Raw genomic sequence first — 21,433 nt, 5'->3', positions numbered from 1 at the left:
TCAACGCGATAGCTAGAATCATGCCGAACAACGCTGGTCCCAGCAGTAGCAAGAGGCGTCTTCTGGCCAGCGTGTCATCATCGATACTGAGATATGGAGGTCCAGCCTGGGTTCCAGCGCTGGAAACGAAGCAGAACCAAAGGAAACTGAGCAGTACGTTCCGGCTCCTGGCCATGCGAGTCGTGAGTGCGTACAGAACCATCTCGTCGGAAGCAGTATGCGTTATCGTCGGTATTATCCCTATCGGCATCACCCTGGCGGAGGACAGCGAGTGCTACAGGCAGAGAGAAGCCGGAAGAGTACGGAAAGTTGTGAGAGTGGAGTCATTGGCTAAGTGGCAACAGGAGTGGAACACGATGGAGAACGGTAGATGGACACATAGACTAATACCGATTCTTTCGACCTGGGTGAACAGAAAACACGGAGAAGTCAATTTCCACCTAACGCAGTTGCTGTCTGGCCACGGCTGCTTCAGGAAATACCTGCATCGGTTCGGACACGCAGCGTCACCCCTCTGTCCGGAGTGTGGCAACGTCGATGAAACGCCGGAGCATGTGGTCTTTGACTGTCCGAGGTTCGAGGCAGTGCGAACGGAGATGCCCGTCCTTAACGTGGAGAATGTCGTTGATGAAATGTGTCGAGAGGAGGACTCTTGGAATGCCGTCAGCAGGGCAGTCACACAGATTATGTCAGAGCTGCAGCGTAAATGGAGAGAAGAGCAGCGATCTAGCAACGCCAGCTAGCGCTGAGAGTACGACAAGTGCATGAGCACAGTCACCCCCCGAAGTAGTCGCTTCAGAGTGGTCCCGGGGGGATCCAGGCAGAGGAGAGAGTAAGGAATGGGTTTTAGTGGAGCTGCACTAGGCAACTAGTGGATACCACACCGTGCCACCTTCACTACAGGCCAGGCTTCTTGAAGCTTTCCTAAACCTTACTATAAAAAAAAAAAAACACACGTACACACACACACACACACACACACACACACACACACACACAGACATGTTCCGATCTCGTCGAGCTGAGTCGAATGGTATATGATGGTTTTGTTACGTTTTCCGTTAAATCCAGCGTGAAGGCCCATATTCACCGGATCTTATTCCGGCCATATTTCCGGAACCGGTTCACCGATTCCAAAACCGTTCAATAGCGTTCAATGGGACCCCAAGACCTATCATTTGGCGCCGAGTTTGTCCAAATCGGTTGAGCGGTTGCTGAGAAACGTGAGCGCATTCATTTCGTTACATACATTAATTAATTAATTTAACTTTATTAGGGAGGCTTTCAGCCTTGGGCTAACCAGCCGCCTCCACCACTTTCGTTACATACACACACACATACACACATACACACACACATACACACACACACACACACACACACACACACACACACACACACACACACACACACACACACACACACACACACACACACACACACACACACACACACACACATACACACACACACATAACACACACACACACACACACACACACACACACACACACACACACACACACACACACACACACACACACACACACACACACACACACACACACACACACACACACACACACACACACACACACACACACACACACACACACACACACACACACACACACACACACACACACACACACACACACACACACACACAGACAGACATGTTCCGATCTCGTCGAGCTGAGTCGAATGGTATGTGACACTCGGCCCTCCGGGCCTCGGATCGATAGTCGGTTTTTCAAGTGATATCTATACCGTTCTTTGTAAGAAGGGTAAAAAGATATAATTTTTTGAAAATTCTTCGTTTTTCAAATTTTTGATTAAGACACTTTTTTTAACAGTGTATATTTTTCAAATAACTGCATTATGATTTTGCTCAATATTGCTTTCTTTCATTTTTGCAATGTATTTATTTAAAAATAAATTTAAACGTGGAATAGCTGGGTACGGGTATTGCTTGCATCTTATCCGATTCAGAAAGTTATGATTTTGAGCATCAAGACAAGCTTTTTGGCGAATTTCTTCATAACACATAATAACACATAAAGCGTGAAGTAAGGAAATTGGATTGTTAGCGGAATACTTAAATAAATCAGAAAAAAAGTGTTACCTTCTATTTAATTTTACCCATATTAATTTAGGTATCCATAACAGATACAGTGTATCTCAAAATTGATCGTACAACAGTACTTAAATTTTAGAAAAACGGCTCTAAAAGCACAATTTAAAAAGATTTGTCTCTGAATTTTCGGCAGCGTACTCAGCATACATTTATCAATTATTCGCTCAATATTGGGCATATTTGGTTGAAGACTAAGCTAAGCTAAGCTAAGCTAAGCAATATTGGGCATATTTGGTTGAGTTTACAAAAAGTTAGAGTAATTTAAGAAAAACGCCTTTTTCTTGAAAAACTTATTTTCTTGATATAAAATGATCAATTATAATTTTACTATAAATCGTCCAATAGGTGAAAAGTTAAAAATTGAGCGTTTTACTCAAAAAATTCTAACTTCATACAGGCTCTTCCAATGAAAACCAAAACTGTAGCAATAAATCAATGTACATCTGTTCAACCACCAGCCACGATTTAAAAAAAAAATATATCTATTCACCATGCTTCTAAAAATTGTCCTATAGGGTGTACGATCAATTTTGAGATACACTGTACGTATTTCGTACAATGTACAGTCTTCATCAGTGTCATTCTTACTAAAGACTTAAACCTAACCTAATTGTGCGAGAGTGTTGTCTACAACCGTGCATCGAGCTAAAAAACGAGTCGGACTGTCAACTTACAAGAAGGTAGTGACTCTTAATCGCGACGATAAACGTAAAAAGACTTCAAACTTTATAGAAAATAGTTTTGTTATGGTTTATGGCATGTAATAACCATTAAAGAAACACTATTTTCTACTGTTACAGTTTCTGGTATGTTCCAGCTTAATTTTGTTACGGTTGATCAACTATACTGAACTGTTACAAAACATTACGAATAAAAGTTGTAAACCAGTTGTTCAACGCTTACGTGTCTCGATTAGGGTTGCTTTATATTTAAACACTCCTCACCATCCCTCTCCAAAGGGGAGTTTGGTAAAGAGAGATGAAAAAACCGATTTGTACCTTCCTTTAAAGTTGTCCTAGCTCGCTTTTCTAATATCTATATGCAATCTTCACACTGCCGTACTCTAACGGAACTATCAACTCTAGATAAACATTTCAAAACGTCCTATATGCATTGATAGATTCTCTTCATCGACTTTCTTTTTCGTTAATAACTAAGCTGCAAAACATTTCCCTGTTGTATTTGACGTTCTGGACGCCAGATAAGAACTTCCTTTATCAAGCTATGTGGTAAAATTAGCGAAAAATCTGTTTGCATCGCAGTGGCTATCAAAAGAGAAAGTCGATGAAGAGAATCGATCAAAGCAGATAGGACCATTTGAAATGTTCATCGAGAACTCTATGCTTTCATCTACTCCATCTATTGTATAAAAATTACCACTACAGTCTGTTATTTGAAATTAACATCTTCAACTATGTAAATCGTTGACTTCACGTAGAAGTAATACTAAAACATATAGTCAAAGCATCATTTCATGTAAAATTAAGTGTTCTCAAACCGAAACATACGCAAGTCGACGAAGAGAACGTTTGATTGAATTGATTTTCTTGTTTCTTTCAACTGATTCTTATGTCAAAAAGGTCGCTTACATGTGTCGGTCTCAGGGAACCGAAATTTACATGACATTTTCGTAGTACCTTATTCGAACGTTAATGGAAATAGGTTTCACATACCCAACTTGAACCTTTTCTGATGTGGTTAGGCTATAGCTCCTTAGCAAAAAATGTATGGGAAAAAGTTAGATTTCGTATGGTGAACGTTCTTAACCACTCCATTACTCGTATGGGTACGTCTAGTAATCCTATATATAGAGATTCGCGGAAGTGGCCATTTTAGACCAAATGAAGCAGCGAGAAGTGTCAAATTGTGAGCCAAACGAGCATTCTGATTAGAAAATATTTAGAGGATTTCTTATTGAGTTGAAAAGTATTGTAATCGGGAGGAAATAAATTCAAACTAAAAGCAAATATGTAAAAGCAAATAGCAGTAAAATGCGTATGACAAGAGATAGTTATATGCATAATTAACAATTATATAAAACATTGTGAGTGGATATTTTATAGATTTTTCAGTTCGAATAAATAATATTGCTGATTGCATCTGCAACAGGACAGTCCCAATAATTCAAAAAGTGTGATAAATTGCACAATTTTAACTAGATACCACCAAATAACTATCATTGTTACATACACTGCACGAAAGCATATAATCTACTAGGGAAAAATCCGACGGTAGTCCGACATTTTTTGCGAAGTTCAGCGTTTTCAGTGGAGTGGTGTTGAGTACTTGGCACTGATGAAGTCTGCAAGTAGTAGACGAAATACGCGTATTTGTCAAAAGATAAGAAATTATAACGGAATGTGAAGGAAATAAACCAACCCACTCAAAGCTCTTCATAAAGGGATTCCGTTAAGAGGTTCGACAAATTAAAAGGATCAAAATAACTTGTCAATTGATAGTGATCGCCTCCGCACCACTTAGGTTTTCACCACTGATCTACACGGCCAATAAGATCAACCGAAATTTGAGATTAATTTACTCATACATCGCAAAAAGTGCAGGACCTCAGCGATGAGTAAATTTTCCTATTTTTTCCAATTTTATCCAGGAAAAAAATCCAGAATATGAGTAAAGTTAACTCAAATTTAAAATTTATTATACAAAATTAATAGTACCTATTGTTACAACCCCCATAATCGTAAACAATAAAAGGATGATCCACAGTATCATTACGTACCATAAATAAGTATATCCGGACGATTCTAGTCAGCGTGTATAAAAATGATAAGCATATAATACCATGAATTGTCCTGAGGATACCATATATTGTAATATGCAAAACTATATGGGATAACGGCGGTTAAGTATAATTACCATTCCATAAGGTTGATATTTTAGAACAAAATTTCAGGTTTACTGTAAGACATATAGCTTTTTTATAATCAATTTTAAAATCATAAAACTATATGTCATAACATTCTGGAACATTTGGATTATTAAATTTGGTTTTTAAAAGGAAAGTAAACGTTATACTCTGTAAATAGTTCATTGAGGTAATTTAACATTATGGTGTATTTTCAAGTTATATTCAAACGAATAAATTCTGCAAGGGCTTACCATATCCCATATAGTTTGTATTTATTCCTTTTTCTTCGATCAGGGACTATGACTGATCTTAACCTTACAACTACTGACAGTATGGTACCATTATTTAAGTGGTCTGCTAGTATAGTGGTACCATGTTGACAGTAGATGTGAGATCGAATTCAGCCAAAGCTAACGATTCATTGTGTGTAAAAACAATTTATTTCATTGGCAATAGTGTTTGATTCTGTGGGAATTCAATAAAAAACATTGTAGCAACCATAAATCTTATAGTAAAAAACAATAAAAAAAAAACCATTAGAAATTATTGTTATGCACAATAGAATATATTGTATTTGAGGCTTTTACTATAGAAAAGAGGGGTGGATAGCTACCGTGATAACATATAATTTATTGTAAACCTATTGTTGTCATTTGACCAATACAATACAGCTACAATAGGGTTGGCAATAATAGAACCTATTGTATTTTATTGATATTATAGTTATTTGTATCCGAGATGGTGTGATTTTCTAGAAGATTTTAGAGGTTTTCCACAGGACTGAACTCATATTTGGGTTCATCTCATTGACCGTGGATCATGTTTAGAAAATCGGAAATACCAACGGCTTTGCTTCGCTTCCGAAGGAAGACTTGATCAGAGATTTTATGCCTTAGAAAGTCCCGGTGGCACCGACTGGGGTGAAAGGCTATCACGATTACAACTAGACCACTGGCGCCGTTACCAGCTCTAGTTATGAGCATTTGAAAAAGAGTTATGTAAAAAAATTATCAATTTTTCCAAATACTATCAAGTACCAATATTGATTAAGCACTTTTTTTTAAATCATGGCAAATAATATACTTTTTGCAACAACTATGTGATGCGGACTCACAAACATTCGACCGTCGATGTATTTAATACATACACACAATCCCTCTCATTGTGCCAGGTGCTAAATCAAACAATTACCCACCTTTGTACTCCACTGAATATTATCCAGTAATCCGATTAAAATGGACGCTTTCCCACAGTTTTCATGCGATGCCTAGCTCTGGCTTTGGGTCGAAAAATCTGTGACTGTGAGATCAACTTTTACTCAACACTCATATATCCGTACACACGCTTTCGTGTTTGCACTAAGCTCCACTTGGGTCCGGTAGCTATTTTCTCGCATGATCAAATTATTTGGACTTTTGTTTACCTTGTCTGGCAAATAGCGTTTTGTTTTTCTACACCACAGCAGCCACCCCCTGCACAAACACTCCCATCGAAACACGCTTTGGCGCCACACTATTTTATTTATCACCATCTCTCTATCCTCTTTTTTCGTCTCGTTCTGTAATCCTGCCTCCTCCTGCTACTGCTGCTGCTGCTGCTCATCCGATGCTTGCACAGGTGGACTTTTGCGCCAATGACCCGTGTCCGGATGGCCATCGCTGTATAGATCACGGGGACGACTTCTCCTGCGAGTGTCCGGGCGGACGCAACGGACCGGACTGCAATCAGGTTCCCAGAACGGTAAGTACGCATTCATCATCACCCGTAGTGTCACACACACAGAGACCAAACGACGACGACTGTGTTGATGTTGGAATGAAATGCCAAAAACTTTTCATTCTATCGCTTCACGGTATGCTGAAAACTTTTTAAACCATTTCCATTCGGTTCATAATGAGATTACCATCGGCTCGGAGGAAACCTTTATAGCAGTTGGTATGGTGGGTTTGACGCAATAGATATTTCCGAAAGCTCGCCGGTTGATTTCAACTTTTTCATGGAATTGAAAAGTAGATTTTCCCATTGAGGAATAGAAAAAAAAAACTATCCATAGAAAATCCCAGAGTTTGAGTTTTTCAGATCCAATTTACTGTGGGATTTCATTTTAAGGACTGAATCGAAAATAAGTTGCAATATTTTTCTTTCGAAATCCATAAAAAATATAAAAAAAAAGTTTTTAATAATGTATGGTATGTTTTTTTTTAAGAAGTTAACTTCACAAAAACAAATCTATTCTCTTAGGTACTTTATGATCTAAAATTTTGGTCGTGTTATAACTATTGGACAGTGTGACAAAACAGGGTTTAGGCACTTTTTGTACAAATCGTAAAATATTTTTAGTACTTGTTTCATGATCTAAGTAGCTTTAGAATCTATGTTAAGAGCAACATGACACACATAATAGATGAACATTTTTTTTATTAAAACATACCTTTTTAAGGATTTCGGAGGACAATTTTGCTTAAAACTTATTTTCAATGCAGTCCTTATTGAACAGAGTGTATTATCTATTTTAAAGTTTATATTCTAAAATACTGAAACAAAACATTTGAATCAAAGTTCTTCTGAACTGTTCTAAAGTAAATAATCTTTTTTTTTCTGAATTAAAACGTTTTAAACTACACTAGTGTTCCATTTTTCGGCCACAGAAAAATAGTCTTGTGATATCCAATGGGAACTGTTACTCATGAGTTTATGTATAGTGTTAAAAATGTTTATGTATGTTTTTGGTGGTCCAACATGTAACAAGATATGACCTGCTGTACCATTTATTTTGTATGATAGAGCATTTTCACGCCATACAGCGAATTGGTTGGACTTGACTCTTTTCGAATTGAATAAAACTTTGCACACATGTTGGTTGCTACCCAAGATGGATTTTTCCATTTCAAAGTTGTCAATGTTTCCGAATTACATTATTATAATGGCGTATGACAATAATGAGTTATTTTTTGAAAAAAAAAATAACTTGAAATCGCAAGGGGCCATCAACTATGCACACTATGCGGAAGCACAGTGTGCAACACTGATTGGCACGTTAGGGCACACGATGACAACTACGACACAGAATAAAATATAAAGTTGCATCACTGCTTTGTGTTGACATTTTGCTAATAGCAAATTCGTTTATTATTCAGTTCCAACCTAGATCGGATATCAAGATTGGGTCTGCTTGTTTTCTGACAAACGTCAGTTTGATCGTTTGTTCTTAAGGTTCGCACTGACAAAAAAATCGGTTTCGCAAAAAAGTTGTGCAATCGACGAGACTCTCCGTGCTTATACCTTTTGGAGGATGGACCTCCAAAGAAAGTCCACATTGTATTTTATGGAACGATTCATGTTTTGGAGGAAAGTCAATCAAATTAGTCAAAGTCACCATGCTCATGTAGAATAGACCTGCTTACGTATTAACCCGTGGATCCGCCGAATCAGAACGCACTGCCTGTCGCCTCATGGAAGCCCCAAAGCCTCTCAACCCAGTCGTGCTTGCTGGTTCCTGTCATCGTAGTCGTTCTGGCCCTGTGGTTGAGAATGGTGGCGGGGTCTTCCAAGCTCTCAATTCAGGCAAGTTACCGAATGATCGCAACAATTCTCCGCCGGATTTCTTTACGAGTTTCAGCACCACACCTCGTATTCCCATTCAAGTTCCTGATACCAATCCTGGATGATATGAACGAAGCCTTCAACACTCCTGTGATGACGTCGCAATACCTGTTGTTCAAGATGTTTTGCCTAAAACGCCTGCCAATGTTTTCGCTGCTCAGCTTTCGGAACCGGGACGCATCGATCTTAGCAGAATGGAAGCCCCTAATCCTGTCATCACAGTCGAGCCTAACCTTCCAGCGACCTTCAGCCGTCCCGGCCTTGTGTATGATTTTGGAGATGGGGTCTTCCAAACTGCCTGCGCAGGCAAGCACAGTCACGTTTTGAACACTATCCGCACTGATAACCTTCATTATCACAGTACCATCACATCCAATGCAACACAGTCACCGACACCATGCCTTCCGGGACGTACAACGCCAAGTATTTTGGAAGCGTCCAAGCCCTCCTTCACAGTCGTGACCGTCCAGCCTGCGTTCAACAGCCGTCCCGGTCCTGAGATAGGATCTGGTGAGGGAGGCTTCCAGCTTGTGCAATCAGGCAATTCATCCATCGGTAGTCAACCATCGTCACTAGCCGAACAACGTACTTCTGCGCTTCAATCTGGATCACCTGGTGAACTGCTGATCTACTATCAAAACGTTCGTGGGTTACGTACGAAGATTGATGATTTTTTCCTGGCTTCTCTCGAGTGCAACTATAATGCTATGGTGCTTACCGAAACGTGGCTTGACGGTCGAATCAATTCACCGCAACTTTTCGGCAGCTTATTCACAGTATTTCGCAATGATCGTAGCCGTCTAAACAGCACTAAATCTCGTGAAGGTGGTGTACTCATAGCTGTTGCAAAGTGCTTAAATTGCTGTCTCGACCCTACACCGATCACTGCTTCGCTTGAGCAACTGTGGGTTAAGATCAAAACTACGAGCAGAACAGTTAGCGTGGGCGTTATTTACTTACCACCGGACCGAAAATCTGCATTGAAAACCACGTCAACTCAATTGGCGCAGCGTTATCTCGATTGGACAACAATGACTTGGCTCTATTACTCGGTGATTACAACCAATCCGGCTTTATTTGAAATGTAGACACGAACAATCAGCTGCCAACTGTTGATGTTCTTCGTTCAGGTATATCTACATCATGTGGCACTCTACTAGATGGTTTCAACCTGCATGGCTTAGCGCAAATCAACACCGTTTTAAATAGGAATGCTCGACTGCTTGACCTTGTACTGGCGAACGAGCTCGCTGTCCCGGAATGCTCGGTATCTGAAGCTGCAGATCCTTTGATAAGTCTTGATGCCGATCACCCCGCGTTGGAAACATCCATCAGCCTTCATGCTCCCATCAACTTTGAACCCACCGAAGATGTGCTAGGTCTTGATTTCCGCAAAGCAGACTTTCTTGCACTGACTCATGCGCTTGAACAAGTCGATTGGCAAATGCTTGAATTTCATTGGGATTGTCAACCGCTTAATCACTACTTGTGTACCATTACGAAGACCTCCTTAACAACCCGCTTGATCAAATGCTCGACTCCGTCACCTCAAGCGACTGCGATCAGCAGCCCTTCGAAAATACTGTCAAACACGCACCGCTCTCACAAAACGATGGTTCTCTCGAGCTAGCAACAACTATCGGAAGTATAATCGGTTTCTCTACAAACGGTATACTAGGTGAATGCAGCACAACCTTCGCACCAACCCTAAATTGTTTTGGTCGTTTGTCAACACTAAGAGAAACGAAGTTGGCCTTCCTACGGAAATCTCTCTTGGAGATAGACATGCGCGCACTCCATTCGAGAAATGTAACCTTCTGGCAGAAGTTCTCAAAACCTACAAAAGCTCTATACATCATTTTGCGGAATGCTGTTGAAAAAAAAAGTTAGAGTCAAATGAATGTAAATGAATGCACGAAATTAATACACATGATTTTCCATGCCTGGGCAGAACACTTCAGACACGCCTTCAACGACACAACTGCCTCAGCGGATCAAGTGAACGCGGCAACCAGAGACACGCCAAATGATGTGTTTCGTTTCGACATCTTTGAGATACCCGAGGAGCTAGTGGAGTCTGCCATTAACAAGATTAAACATTCGATTTCTACTGGTCCTGATGGGATTCCCGCATGTATCCTGAAGAAATGTTCCTCCGCACTTACTAAGCCATTAACGAAGTTGTTCAACCTTTCCCTGCAGCAAGGTGAATTCCCTAGGAGTTGGAAATCCTCCTTTATGTTCCCAGTATTCAAGAAAGGAGAAAAGTGCAAAATTGAAAACTATCGCGGAATCACTTCACTCTGTGCCTGCTCTAAAGTGTTTGAAATAATCATTAATGACGCCCTATTTGCAAGCTGCTGTAGCTATAGTTATCCGGACCAGCATGGGTTCTACTCTAAGAGATCTGTCTCTACAAATCTAGCACCATTCGTATCCTCCTGCCTTCGGAATATGGAAGCAGGAGCACAAACAGATGTCGTCTATACGGATTTGAAGGCTGCCTTTGATCGAGTTGATCATGCTATCCTGCTAGCTAAACTGGATAAGCTTGGTGTGTCACAGGGCTTCATTCGTTGGTTCAAGTCTTACTTGACAAATCGAGAGCTCTGCGTGAAAATCGAAGCAGCACAACCAAACTCTTTCACCAATACATCCGGTGTCCCTCAAGGCAGCAACTTAGGACCGTTGCTATTTTCAATCTTCATTAACGAGATTGGATTGATTATTCCGGCTGGCTGTCTCTCTTTCTATGCAGATGATGTTGAGATTTATGTTGTAGTTCGAAGCCTTACTGACTGTTTACAGTTACAGCATTTTTTTTTTTTTATCTAGTTTGTTTATTTGGAAGGCTCAATCGCGTTAGCTTTACGGAGCCGATAATTCATTGTTCACTGTGTGTAACAAAATTCACTTAATTCTATGTCTAGTAGGAGTTGGGCCGATTACTCGCGGCTTACTCGAGGTTAGAAGGGTACATTTTCGAAGGATAGGATCAGGGGAGGAGCTTGGGGTAGGGTTTTGTTGTCTCATCAGAGCGTTGTCGCCAGTATGAACGGTAGTGCTGTTCTAGCTTCGTCCGGAGTTCGACCGGCTATGATGACCAGTGGGCGACGATGAGACTCATCGAGACGGGGGGACAAGACAAACAAAAACTAATAAAGAGAGACAAAAGACAAAAGGAATTAAATTCTTATACTAGACATTTGAAGAAAAACATAAACGGACTGCATATAGCAGAGATCACGGGTTGCCAACACGTCTCTGATAGGAACATAGGGTTGTCTTCCTTGGGCCTCGAGGGTATTCAAAAGTCGCTCTCTGGCGGCGTCATTATCCGTACATTGCCAAACTGCGTGTTCGATGTCATCGTAACCGTTTCCACACCGACAGATGTTGCTGTCCACGAGGTTTATTCTATTGAGATGAGCATCTAGCGAGTAGTGGTTGGACATAAGTCTACTCATCACGCGAATGAAGTCACGACTTAAGCCCAAGCCTTTAAACCACGCTCTCGAAGAAACATTAGGAATAATTGAATGTAACCACCGTCCAAGATTTCCAGTGTCCCAATCGGTTTGCCAACTCGAAAGGGTACTCTGACGCACTAAATGGTAAAATTCATCGTGTGAAATTTGCCTGTCATACAATTCGCCTTCCTGCGCGCCCACCTTTGCGAGAGAGTCCGCCTTCTCATTGCCTGGGATTGAGCAATGTGAGGGGACCCATACAAAGGTAATCATATATGATCTTTCGACCAGCACACACATCTGCTCCCTTACCTTTGAAAGGAAATAAGATGAGTGCCTACCTTGTTTCATCGACCGAATAGCCTCAATCGAACTGAGACTATCCGTGAAGATGAAGTAATGGTCTGCGGGCATGTTGGAAATCATCCCCAATGCGAAGTTGATTGCTGCCAGCTCAGCAACAAAAACGGAACAAGGTTCCTGAAGTTTGCGGAAGGCGCTAGAGTTTTCATTGAAGACACCGAAGCCAGTGGATCCATTGAGACGGGACCCGTCTGTAAAATATCTTTTCATGCAATTGACTTGTTGGTACTTTTCAGTAAAAATACGCGGAATAATAATAGGTCGAAGTTGATCGGGAATCCCATGAGTTGCTTGTTTCATGGTCAGATCATATTCAATTGAGGAACTGCGATTGGTGAAGTGAACACGGTCTGGAGTATAACAAGGAAGAGACATATCTGATGATATGTAGTGGTGGTAGATTCTCATAAATCGAGATTGTGTGTTCAGCCCAAGAATTTCTTCAAAATTAGCAATTATAAGTGTGTTCGTCACTCCGCATTTGATTAGTATTCTGAGAGAGAGCTCCCAGAAACGGTTCTGGAGGGGTGTTACTCCTGCCAGAACCTCGAGACTCATGTTATGCGTTGAGTGCATACAGCCTAGAGCAATACGCAGACAACGATATTGAATTCGTTCCAATTTTATTAGGTGACTTTTTCTTGCCGAGAGAAAGCAGAAAGAGCCGTACTCTAGAACAGAGAGAAATGTTGTTTTATAAAGCGTTATGAGGTCTCCCGGATGAGAACCCCACCATGTGCCGCAAATTGAACGGAGAAAGTTGATCCTCTGCTGACATTTTTGCTTCAAATACGTAATATGGGCATTCCAAGTGCACTTTGAATCAAACCAGACCCCAAGGTACTTGAAAGACAATGATTGAGTAATGTTTCTGCCCAAAAGATTAAGATGCATTTGGGCTGGGTACCGCTTTCGAGTAAACACTACCAGTTCAGTTTTCTGCGGCGAGAATTCGATCCCTAGATTCATAGCCCAAGAAGACAAGTTATCTAAGGAATTTTGCAATGGTCCTTGCAAGTCCACGGCATGTGGACCTCTTACGGAAACCACACCGTCATCTGCAAGTTGTCTTAGCGTGCATTGTTCTGCCAAACAGTTGTCGATATCTTTGACATAAAAGTTATAAAGAAGAGGGCTGAGACATGAGCCTTGGGGCAGGCCCATGTAGCTAATTCTGGAAGTTGTCAGTTGTCCAAGGGAAAAGTTCATTTGCTTTTCTGACAGCAAATTGTACAAGAAATTATTTAAAATTCCAGAAAGTCCACATCTGTGCAGATTGTCTGACAGAATTTCAATGGAAACTGAATCAAAAGCCCCCTTAATGTCCAAGAATACTGAAGCCAATTGCTCCTTGTGCGCAAAGGCCAGTTGAATATCTGTGGAAAGCAGCGCTAGACAATCGTTTGTTCCTTTGCTCTTGCGGAACCCAAACTGTGTATTTGATAGCAAGTTATTTGATTCGACCCAGTGATCGAGTCTCCGAAGGATCATTTTCTCCAACAATTTCCTAATGCACGAAAGCATAGCAATCGGACGGTATGAGTTATGGTCAGACGCTGATTTGCCAGGTTTTTTAATGGCTATTACTTTGACCTGTCTCCATTCAGGCGGTACAATGTTGTTTTCTAGCAAAGAATTGAATAAATCTAGCAAGCGTCTTTTAGCGATATCTGGGAGATTTTTCAGAAGATTGAATTTAATCATATCGCTTCCCGGTGAGGAGTTGTTCGATGAAAGAAGAGCCATAGAGAAATCCAGCATTGTGAATGGTCTATCCAGAGAGCCGCCGCTAGGAGACGCTTCTCGAAGAATATTTTGTGCTGGAACTGAGTCCGGACAGACCTTTTTAGCGAAATCGAATATCCATCGGTTGGAGTATTCTTCACTCTCATTGAAAGATGAGTGGTTACGCATGTTGCGAGCCACCCTCCACAAGGTGTTCATTGAGGTTTCTCGTGAGAGTCCCTCGACGAAATTGCGCCAATAACCGCGTTTTTTTGCTTTGATTAATTGTTTCAGCTTTGTCTCAAGCTTTGAATATTCCTCGAAGTAAGTGGAGGTTTTGTGTCTACGAAAAGCTTTGAAAGCATCAGATTTTTCTACATACAATTTTGTGCATTCTTCGTCCCAACCAGGTGTGGCTGGTCTCCTTTTAAAGGGTGCACTTGGAACTTTTCTTTTTTGTGCTTCCAGTGAGCTTTTGTAAATCAAATCGGCTAGGAATCGATATTCTTCCAATGGTGGAAGCGCATCTATTGATTCGACACCGATTGTCACCGCCGTTGCATATTTTTGCCAGTCGATGTTCCTTGTAAGATCAAATGGAACCCGAGATGGTTCTGCAGAGTGAGGGCCACACTTTATTGAAATGATGATTGGCAAATGATCGCTACCATGGGGATCATTGATAACCTTCCACTGACAATCCAATGATAGCGATCTTGAACACAAAGATAGGTCGAGTCGGCTTTCTCTAGCCGGAGGTTTTGCTATACGTGTCGCTTCACCAGTGTTCAAAATAGTCAAATTGAAATCGTCACATAAATCGTAAAAAATAGCCGCTCTATTGTCGTCATATAGATCACCCCACCCAGTACCATGAGAGTTCATATCACCCAGAATTAATACTGGGGATGGAAGAATCGAAACTAGATTCCAGAGTTGACTACGGCTAATGGAGGTTCTTGGTGGAACGTATACTGAAGCTATGCAAAGATCTTTGTTCTTCACATTTATTTGGCAAGCGACAATTTCGACGCCTGATAGAGCAGGAAGGGAAATTTTGTAGAAAGGGTAGCACTTTTTGATCCCTAAAAGTACTCCTCCATAAGAATCGTCTCTATCCAGGCGAATAATGTTAAAATCGTGGAAGTTGAGTTCTTTATCGGAAGAAAGCCATGTTTCACAGAGAGCAAATATATCACAATCAGAATTGTGAAGTAAAAATTTGAACGAGTCTAGTTTAGGCACTAGACTACGGCAGTTCCACTGTAGCACAGTGATCATATCTTCAACCTCGTTCGACGAATTATCCATCGAAAGATATGATTGATGCAAGGAGGGGCCATGAAACAGTCAATTGCTTAAGATATGATTCTAACGTTGGAAGCAAGGCAGAAACTAAGCTTCTTAGAGGGTCTTGTATGTTGAACATGTTTAATATGAATTCCACAATGTCCGAAAAAGCTAGCAAACCTCGTTCGGACTTGGATTTCTTTTGAGAAGTTTGAGGAGCAGCTTTTATATTTTTTTTATCTTTGTTGGGCAATGGCGGAAAATTCTTGCTGCATCCAGGGATTGGATCAGCAGGAGCCTTCGGTTTTGTTTTTTCATCCCCATTACCCTGGGAATTTGGCAATCTTCTGGAGGTGACTTTAGTTTTCTTACGGCGCACTTTCGGGGAGGGGCATTTTCTTTTTGAGGATCCGTCCATTTTTGAAGGTGCGTGTACCACCGTAGAATCACCTTCATCCGATGAGTCAGAGTCCGATTCTTCAGCTGACAAAATCGAAAATTGGTTTGCATCTTGGACGGCTGATGCAGCCTTCACCATTTGCGCATAAGTCTGCTTGGAGCGTCCAGAGATTGAACGCTGCACTTTATCGGAGTGCTGCTTGTACATCGGGCACTCCTGCAAGGGGTGAGGATTCTCGCCACAGTAAGCGCATTTTACTGATTCTTTGTGGCAAGAATCCTCTTTGTGGTTTTCACCACATTTGCCACAACGAGTTTTGTTGCCGCAATGGCTGGCCGAGTGTCCCAGCCTTTTGCAGTTGGTACAATTATATACCCTCTGTACAAACAACCGCACCGGAAAAAAAGCACTATCAACTTTAACAAAGTTTGGGAGAACTGAACCAGCGAAAGTCACCCGAAACGAGTCTGAATGTTGATAAACTTTTTTACCGTCTAGCAAAGATGCTGAATGCAGTTGCCTTACATCCAGTATCTTCACTAGCGCGGTAGCGAATGTCGAGTTTTTAAAAGTTCCCGAGGCATGTTTCAAGTCATCGACAGTCAGACTCGCGTCGGAGACCACGCCTTTTATCTCCACATCTCGAGAAGGGATGTAGATGTTATACTCAACACAAAAAAGCTCGTGTTCAGCAATTTTATTTGCCACATCATAAGTCGGTGCTTCTACACGCAGTTTGTTGAATCTTTCTTTGTGTACCAAGATTCCCGGATACTTACGCAGCAAATCTCTCGTTATGTCGAGAGTTTTCAAAGGTTTATTTTTGGGCCGAAAAAAGACAACCCATGGTCCTTTCGAAGACGGTTCATAGTATCTGGTTCGCGTAACGTAGGCATCGGAAGATGCCATAGGTGTTGCGCAAAAGCGGTGCGCAACCACTTAAGAAGGAAAAAAAATTAAAACCTTCACTAATTAATTAATTTTAGTTACTAGTAATTAAATTTTTTGCCCGACGTACGAACAAATCAAAAAGAAAAAAAAAATCGAAACAAAAAAAAAACAAAAAAAACTTATATCTACTTGCAAAAAGTTGTCTCACTATGACCCATACTCCCCTACCAGGGGTGAGAGACAGAGTCACGCGCCACGAGGCAAAATTTAACTACAATAGGGAGGCAATGGACTTGCAAAATGTATTGTCTAATACTTATGCCGGTTGTAAACAACCTATCAGCCGTTGCAGCTAGATGGTCCGTTTGCTGCTGCTGGTGGTGATGATTGGTGTTGGTGGGTCGGCACGATGATGGCTTGACGACCGGATGGATTACCGGGGTGAACTAAAGCTGGATGGCAACTCCAAGGGGCTCGGCCCATGGAATTCCACTTCCTCTGTTGCACACTGGTCACTTGGGGCACCCAATGGGGGGGTGAAAAAACCGCTCGGGCGGAAAAAACACCGAAAAAAAACTAGATGCCGCGCGACTGAGACCGGGACGTTGTTAACCGACTGAGTGTTCAACTAGGAATGACAGTTACAGCATATGATCGAAGACTTTGAGGATTGGTGTTCCAGGAACATCGTCACACTGAGTATTCAAAAATGCAGCATCATCTCTTTTCATCGCAAGCAGAAGCCAATCAAGTTCAACTATACAATCAACAATGAACCTTTGCAACGTGTGAGCAGTATCCGCGATCTAGGAATTACGCTTGATCCTGGAATTACATTCAAGCTGCATTATTCTGAGATCATCGCTAAAGCTAATAGACAACTCGGGTTTATCTTCAAGATTGCTGATGAATTCCGTGATCCAACATGCCTGAAAGCACTGTACTGTTCTCTCGTGTGTTCAATATTGGAATTTGGAGATGTCATCTGGTGCCCATACCAAGCGATTTGGATAGTGAGAATCGAATCCGTTCAGAAAAAATTCGTACGTTATGCATTACGCCACCTCCCATGGAACGATCCTGTCAATCTCCCACCATACGAACATCGCTGTCAACTTTTGGGCCTTGATACATTAGAACGTAGACGCACTATCGGTCAGGCAGTGTTCGTTGCTAAGGTATTTTTGGGCGGTATCGACTCTCCAAGTATGCTAGGAGAATTAGAAATTTATTCTCCTGAACGACCATTGCGGACAAGGAATTTCTTACATCTTGGGGCGCGCGCAACAAATTATGGCCTGCATGATCCAATAAGATTCATGTCTGCTAGTTTTAACAGCTTCTACGAATACTTCGATTTCAACATTTCTGTGGCTGCGTTTCGTAACCGAATTCAACGAAGTCTGCACGAGGGATGAAATCTACTGAAAATTGGAATAACTCGACGTGCAATGATGGGCAAAATTACATTTTGCAACAGGTGAGTAACATTCCAATGCTCTCACAGCTTAAGAAATGTGCTACCTGATTTTTTTTTTTGTTTCATGTTCTCTGTATTTTACTTGACGACGAGGTTTGCTTCCAACGATGGACCATGCCAGTTACACATTTTATGCTTCTGACTGCTGCTTACATCATGTTTGTTAAATGTTATGTTCCTAATTTTGTATTTTGTATTGTGTATTGTGAAAAGATGTGGGGTTTTCACGCCATTTCGGCTTTTCCCCATCAAATTATTAAATTTCATTAAGACAACACAAAGTCAGATGAGAAATATTAAATAAATAATTAAATAAACCCCAAATGCCAATACGATACGGACTGAAAAGAATAGGTATGGATAAATGCATAATCTAGTTCCAATTATAGCATTGATATACAGTGTCAACAACAACCCAGTACATAATGATCCCGCCATTCTGCAGATGCAATTTTAACCTCAGCAGCTTCTCCCGCAGAACCACTTGGTACGATTGATAGTCAGCCATACAGCTTATTCTATGGACTGAACGATCCCGCTGATTTGATTTACTGTGGAGGCTGGCGGAGTCAGTGGATCTTGTATAAGCAACATTAAGAAGGATGGGAGATTAAATATCTTAGCGTGGTTATTAGACTGATGAAAAATTTGAAATTTTCGCTCCACAGTGCTCAAACGGTTCCAAATTGGGCCCTGATTAGCCTCCCAAATTTTGAACTCACTTAGTGAGAAACTGACTTGGCACAAACCATGTGAAGTTTATATGGGAATTACTATGGAGAAACCATAATTTCGGTTCATATCTATCTCAAAATGCATCAGTTCACACTATTTTAGAAAATGATAACCGAGCTTGTTGAAAATTTTCTCAGCTACAACTATGTTAAAGACCACTTTTCAATCAAATGTCAGGAACAAAAATTATTAATTATTCAAGTCACTGATGTCTTATGATTATGCTCAATCAACTGCTCAGAAGGCAACATTGGTGTTTATGGCGCGTAGAATAGAGCACAGAAATCTCATGGCTACTATGTCACACAGCAGAATACAGTGTTGCCCACAATACAGTTGCTTAATCTTGCCATAAGATTATCAATCTATTAAACAATTAATAACTATTTAATTTTACATTTAGCTGAAAAACGATTTTCTGCAAAGTTGTAGCTGTTGAAAATTCCCATAAAAATAGCAATAGAATTTGTTAACAGTACAATATGTAAAAAAGCTAGAAGATAATGAACAAAAAGTTTTGTTTTTCCATAGTAATTTCCATATAAACTTCAAATGGTTTGTGCCAAGTCAGTTTCTTATCAAATGAGTTTAAACTTTTGGAGGCTAATCAGGACCCGAGTTGAAACCGTTTGAACACTGTGGAGCGAAAATTTCAAATTTTGCATAAGTCTAGTGGTTATTGATGACAAACTAAAGTTCAACTCTCACATTGACAATGTCATCAAGAAAATTTCCAAGAAGTATGGCATTGAAACGATTGAACTATTGCCAGTAAAATACAAATCAATCATCGCTCCTCATCTAGAATTTTGCCCATCCATTTTATTTCTGGTCAATGAAATACAAATATCGAGATTACAGCGCTTGAAGAATAAAATAATGCGATTGATTTTGCGATGTAATGGATTCACTTCCTCAACTTTGATGCTAGACGCTTTAAAATGGTTGTCGGTGAAGCAAAAAATTGAATATTTGACTATGGTGTTAATTTTTAAAATAGTTAACGGTTTGCTGTCTCGATATTTGTGTAATCGAATTGAAAGAGGAAATGATTTTCATAGATATAATACTAGACACGTGGATGACATAAGAACACAAAAGTTTTTGACTTGTGCTTCACAGAATTCATTATATTTTAAAGGAATTAATGTTTTCTATTAGATACCTAGACACATTAAACGTACAACAACATAAGCAGAATTTAAGAGACATTGCATTTAACACGTTAAAACTGTCTTTTGACCAGTTATCTAATGAGTTTTCTTATGAATTGACTAATTATGTATCTTGATGAAGTCATCTCTTACAGATTATTTTGTATGCACGCAGGGAAATGAGCATAAGAAAATTAAAATTCAAACATTATGAAAACTCAAAAATGAAGGGAAAAAATCGTACATAAGTCACCTGTGCTTTTCATATAAAACATCTCAGTTTTCATTATTTGGACATAACCCATTCATGCACCACATGTTTGAATTTCATAATGCGCTTTTTGAAAATTGGAAGAGTGTTTTGAAAACATAATAAGGAACGTTATAATATTTAGATCCAAAATTCAAGATGGAAGTGATTATATACGGATATTGATCATTTATTAGCTAGAGAATGGTCTTAGAAGAGCGTACCCATAGGTAGATAGTTCCGTTAGGGTACGGAAAATTGAATAGAAATTGAAAATGATGACACACTTCAAATCTCCGCGTACATCGTACGGGTTAGGCAAAGAGTGTGCGTTTGACTTGAACTGTTGCATCAATGGCCCTTCGCTCATTTTCAACTTCTATTCAATTTTCATACTGCCGTAATCTAACGGAACTATCTACCTAACCTCTTCTAAGACCATTCTCTAGCTAATAAATTATCACACTAAAGCTTCATGTTGGTCACTTTGTTGCAACATATTATCATGGAGAAATGAAACTACATGAAAATGAAGAGGCTGTGAATCGTGGCTGTCGTTTTAACGTTATTTGCAGAAATTTGAGTTTTGGAAATTATTCGGAACACTACTTAGCTCATGAAGCTTTAGAACGAGGAAATTCTGTGAGTGTAATCGACCTCAGTACTGTTGCTGAATCGGCATTTGTGAAAAATAAGTTTTTAGTTCGAATCAATAAGGATTTTTTGGAAGAAATTATAAAAAAATCTCTATTATATAACTTGATATGATTTTATAACTGATAGATGTAAAAAGAAATTCAAATTAGCTATAAAAAACACAAAAGTAGTTTGTAGACTTGATGGTACGCAAGTTATTCAATGTACATAATATGTAAACACAAATTAATTGTTTGTTTTTAGTTTTTTGATACATTTTCTGAACTAATGGAAAATCGATTACACGAAAAATATTTTTTCTAGCAATTAATCAAAAGATCGGCACAATGACTGGAATTTTTATTTCATAATAACAAACACCCACACAATAGAGTAACACCCACACAAACCAACACCACACCATCAAGTAGGG

The 21,433-nt window shown here is 40.1% G+C and overlaps 1 protein-coding gene across 2 annotated transcripts in view; it reads left to right on the top strand.

Moving 5' to 3' along the window:
* wry (weary) overlaps positions 1–21,433 on the top strand; it is a 565,654-nt gene that overhangs the window by 451,851 nt on the left and 92,370 nt on the right. Inside the window, exon 10 of one of the 2 annotated variants that reach the window (XM_065232868.1) lies at positions 6,621–6,743. The exons of the other annotated variant lie outside the window; for it this stretch is intronic. Coding sequence (XP_065088940.1) covers positions 6,621–6,743 — 123 coding nt within the window. The remainder of the gene's footprint in view (positions 1–6,620; positions 6,744–21,433) is intronic. 2 annotated transcript variants of the gene reach the window in all.

The sequence above is a fragment of the Ochlerotatus camptorhynchus genome, unplaced genomic scaffold (assembly GCF_037179485.1).
Source record: "Ochlerotatus camptorhynchus isolate MF236.1 unplaced genomic scaffold, CSIRO-AGI_Acam_v1.1 ptg000379l, whole genome shotgun sequence".
NCBI lineage: Eukaryota > Metazoa > Arthropoda > Insecta > Diptera > Culicidae > Ochlerotatus > Ochlerotatus camptorhynchus.
The sequence above is the reverse complement of the archived record's forward strand: the minus strand, read 5'-3'. Positions and strand labels throughout refer to the sequence as shown.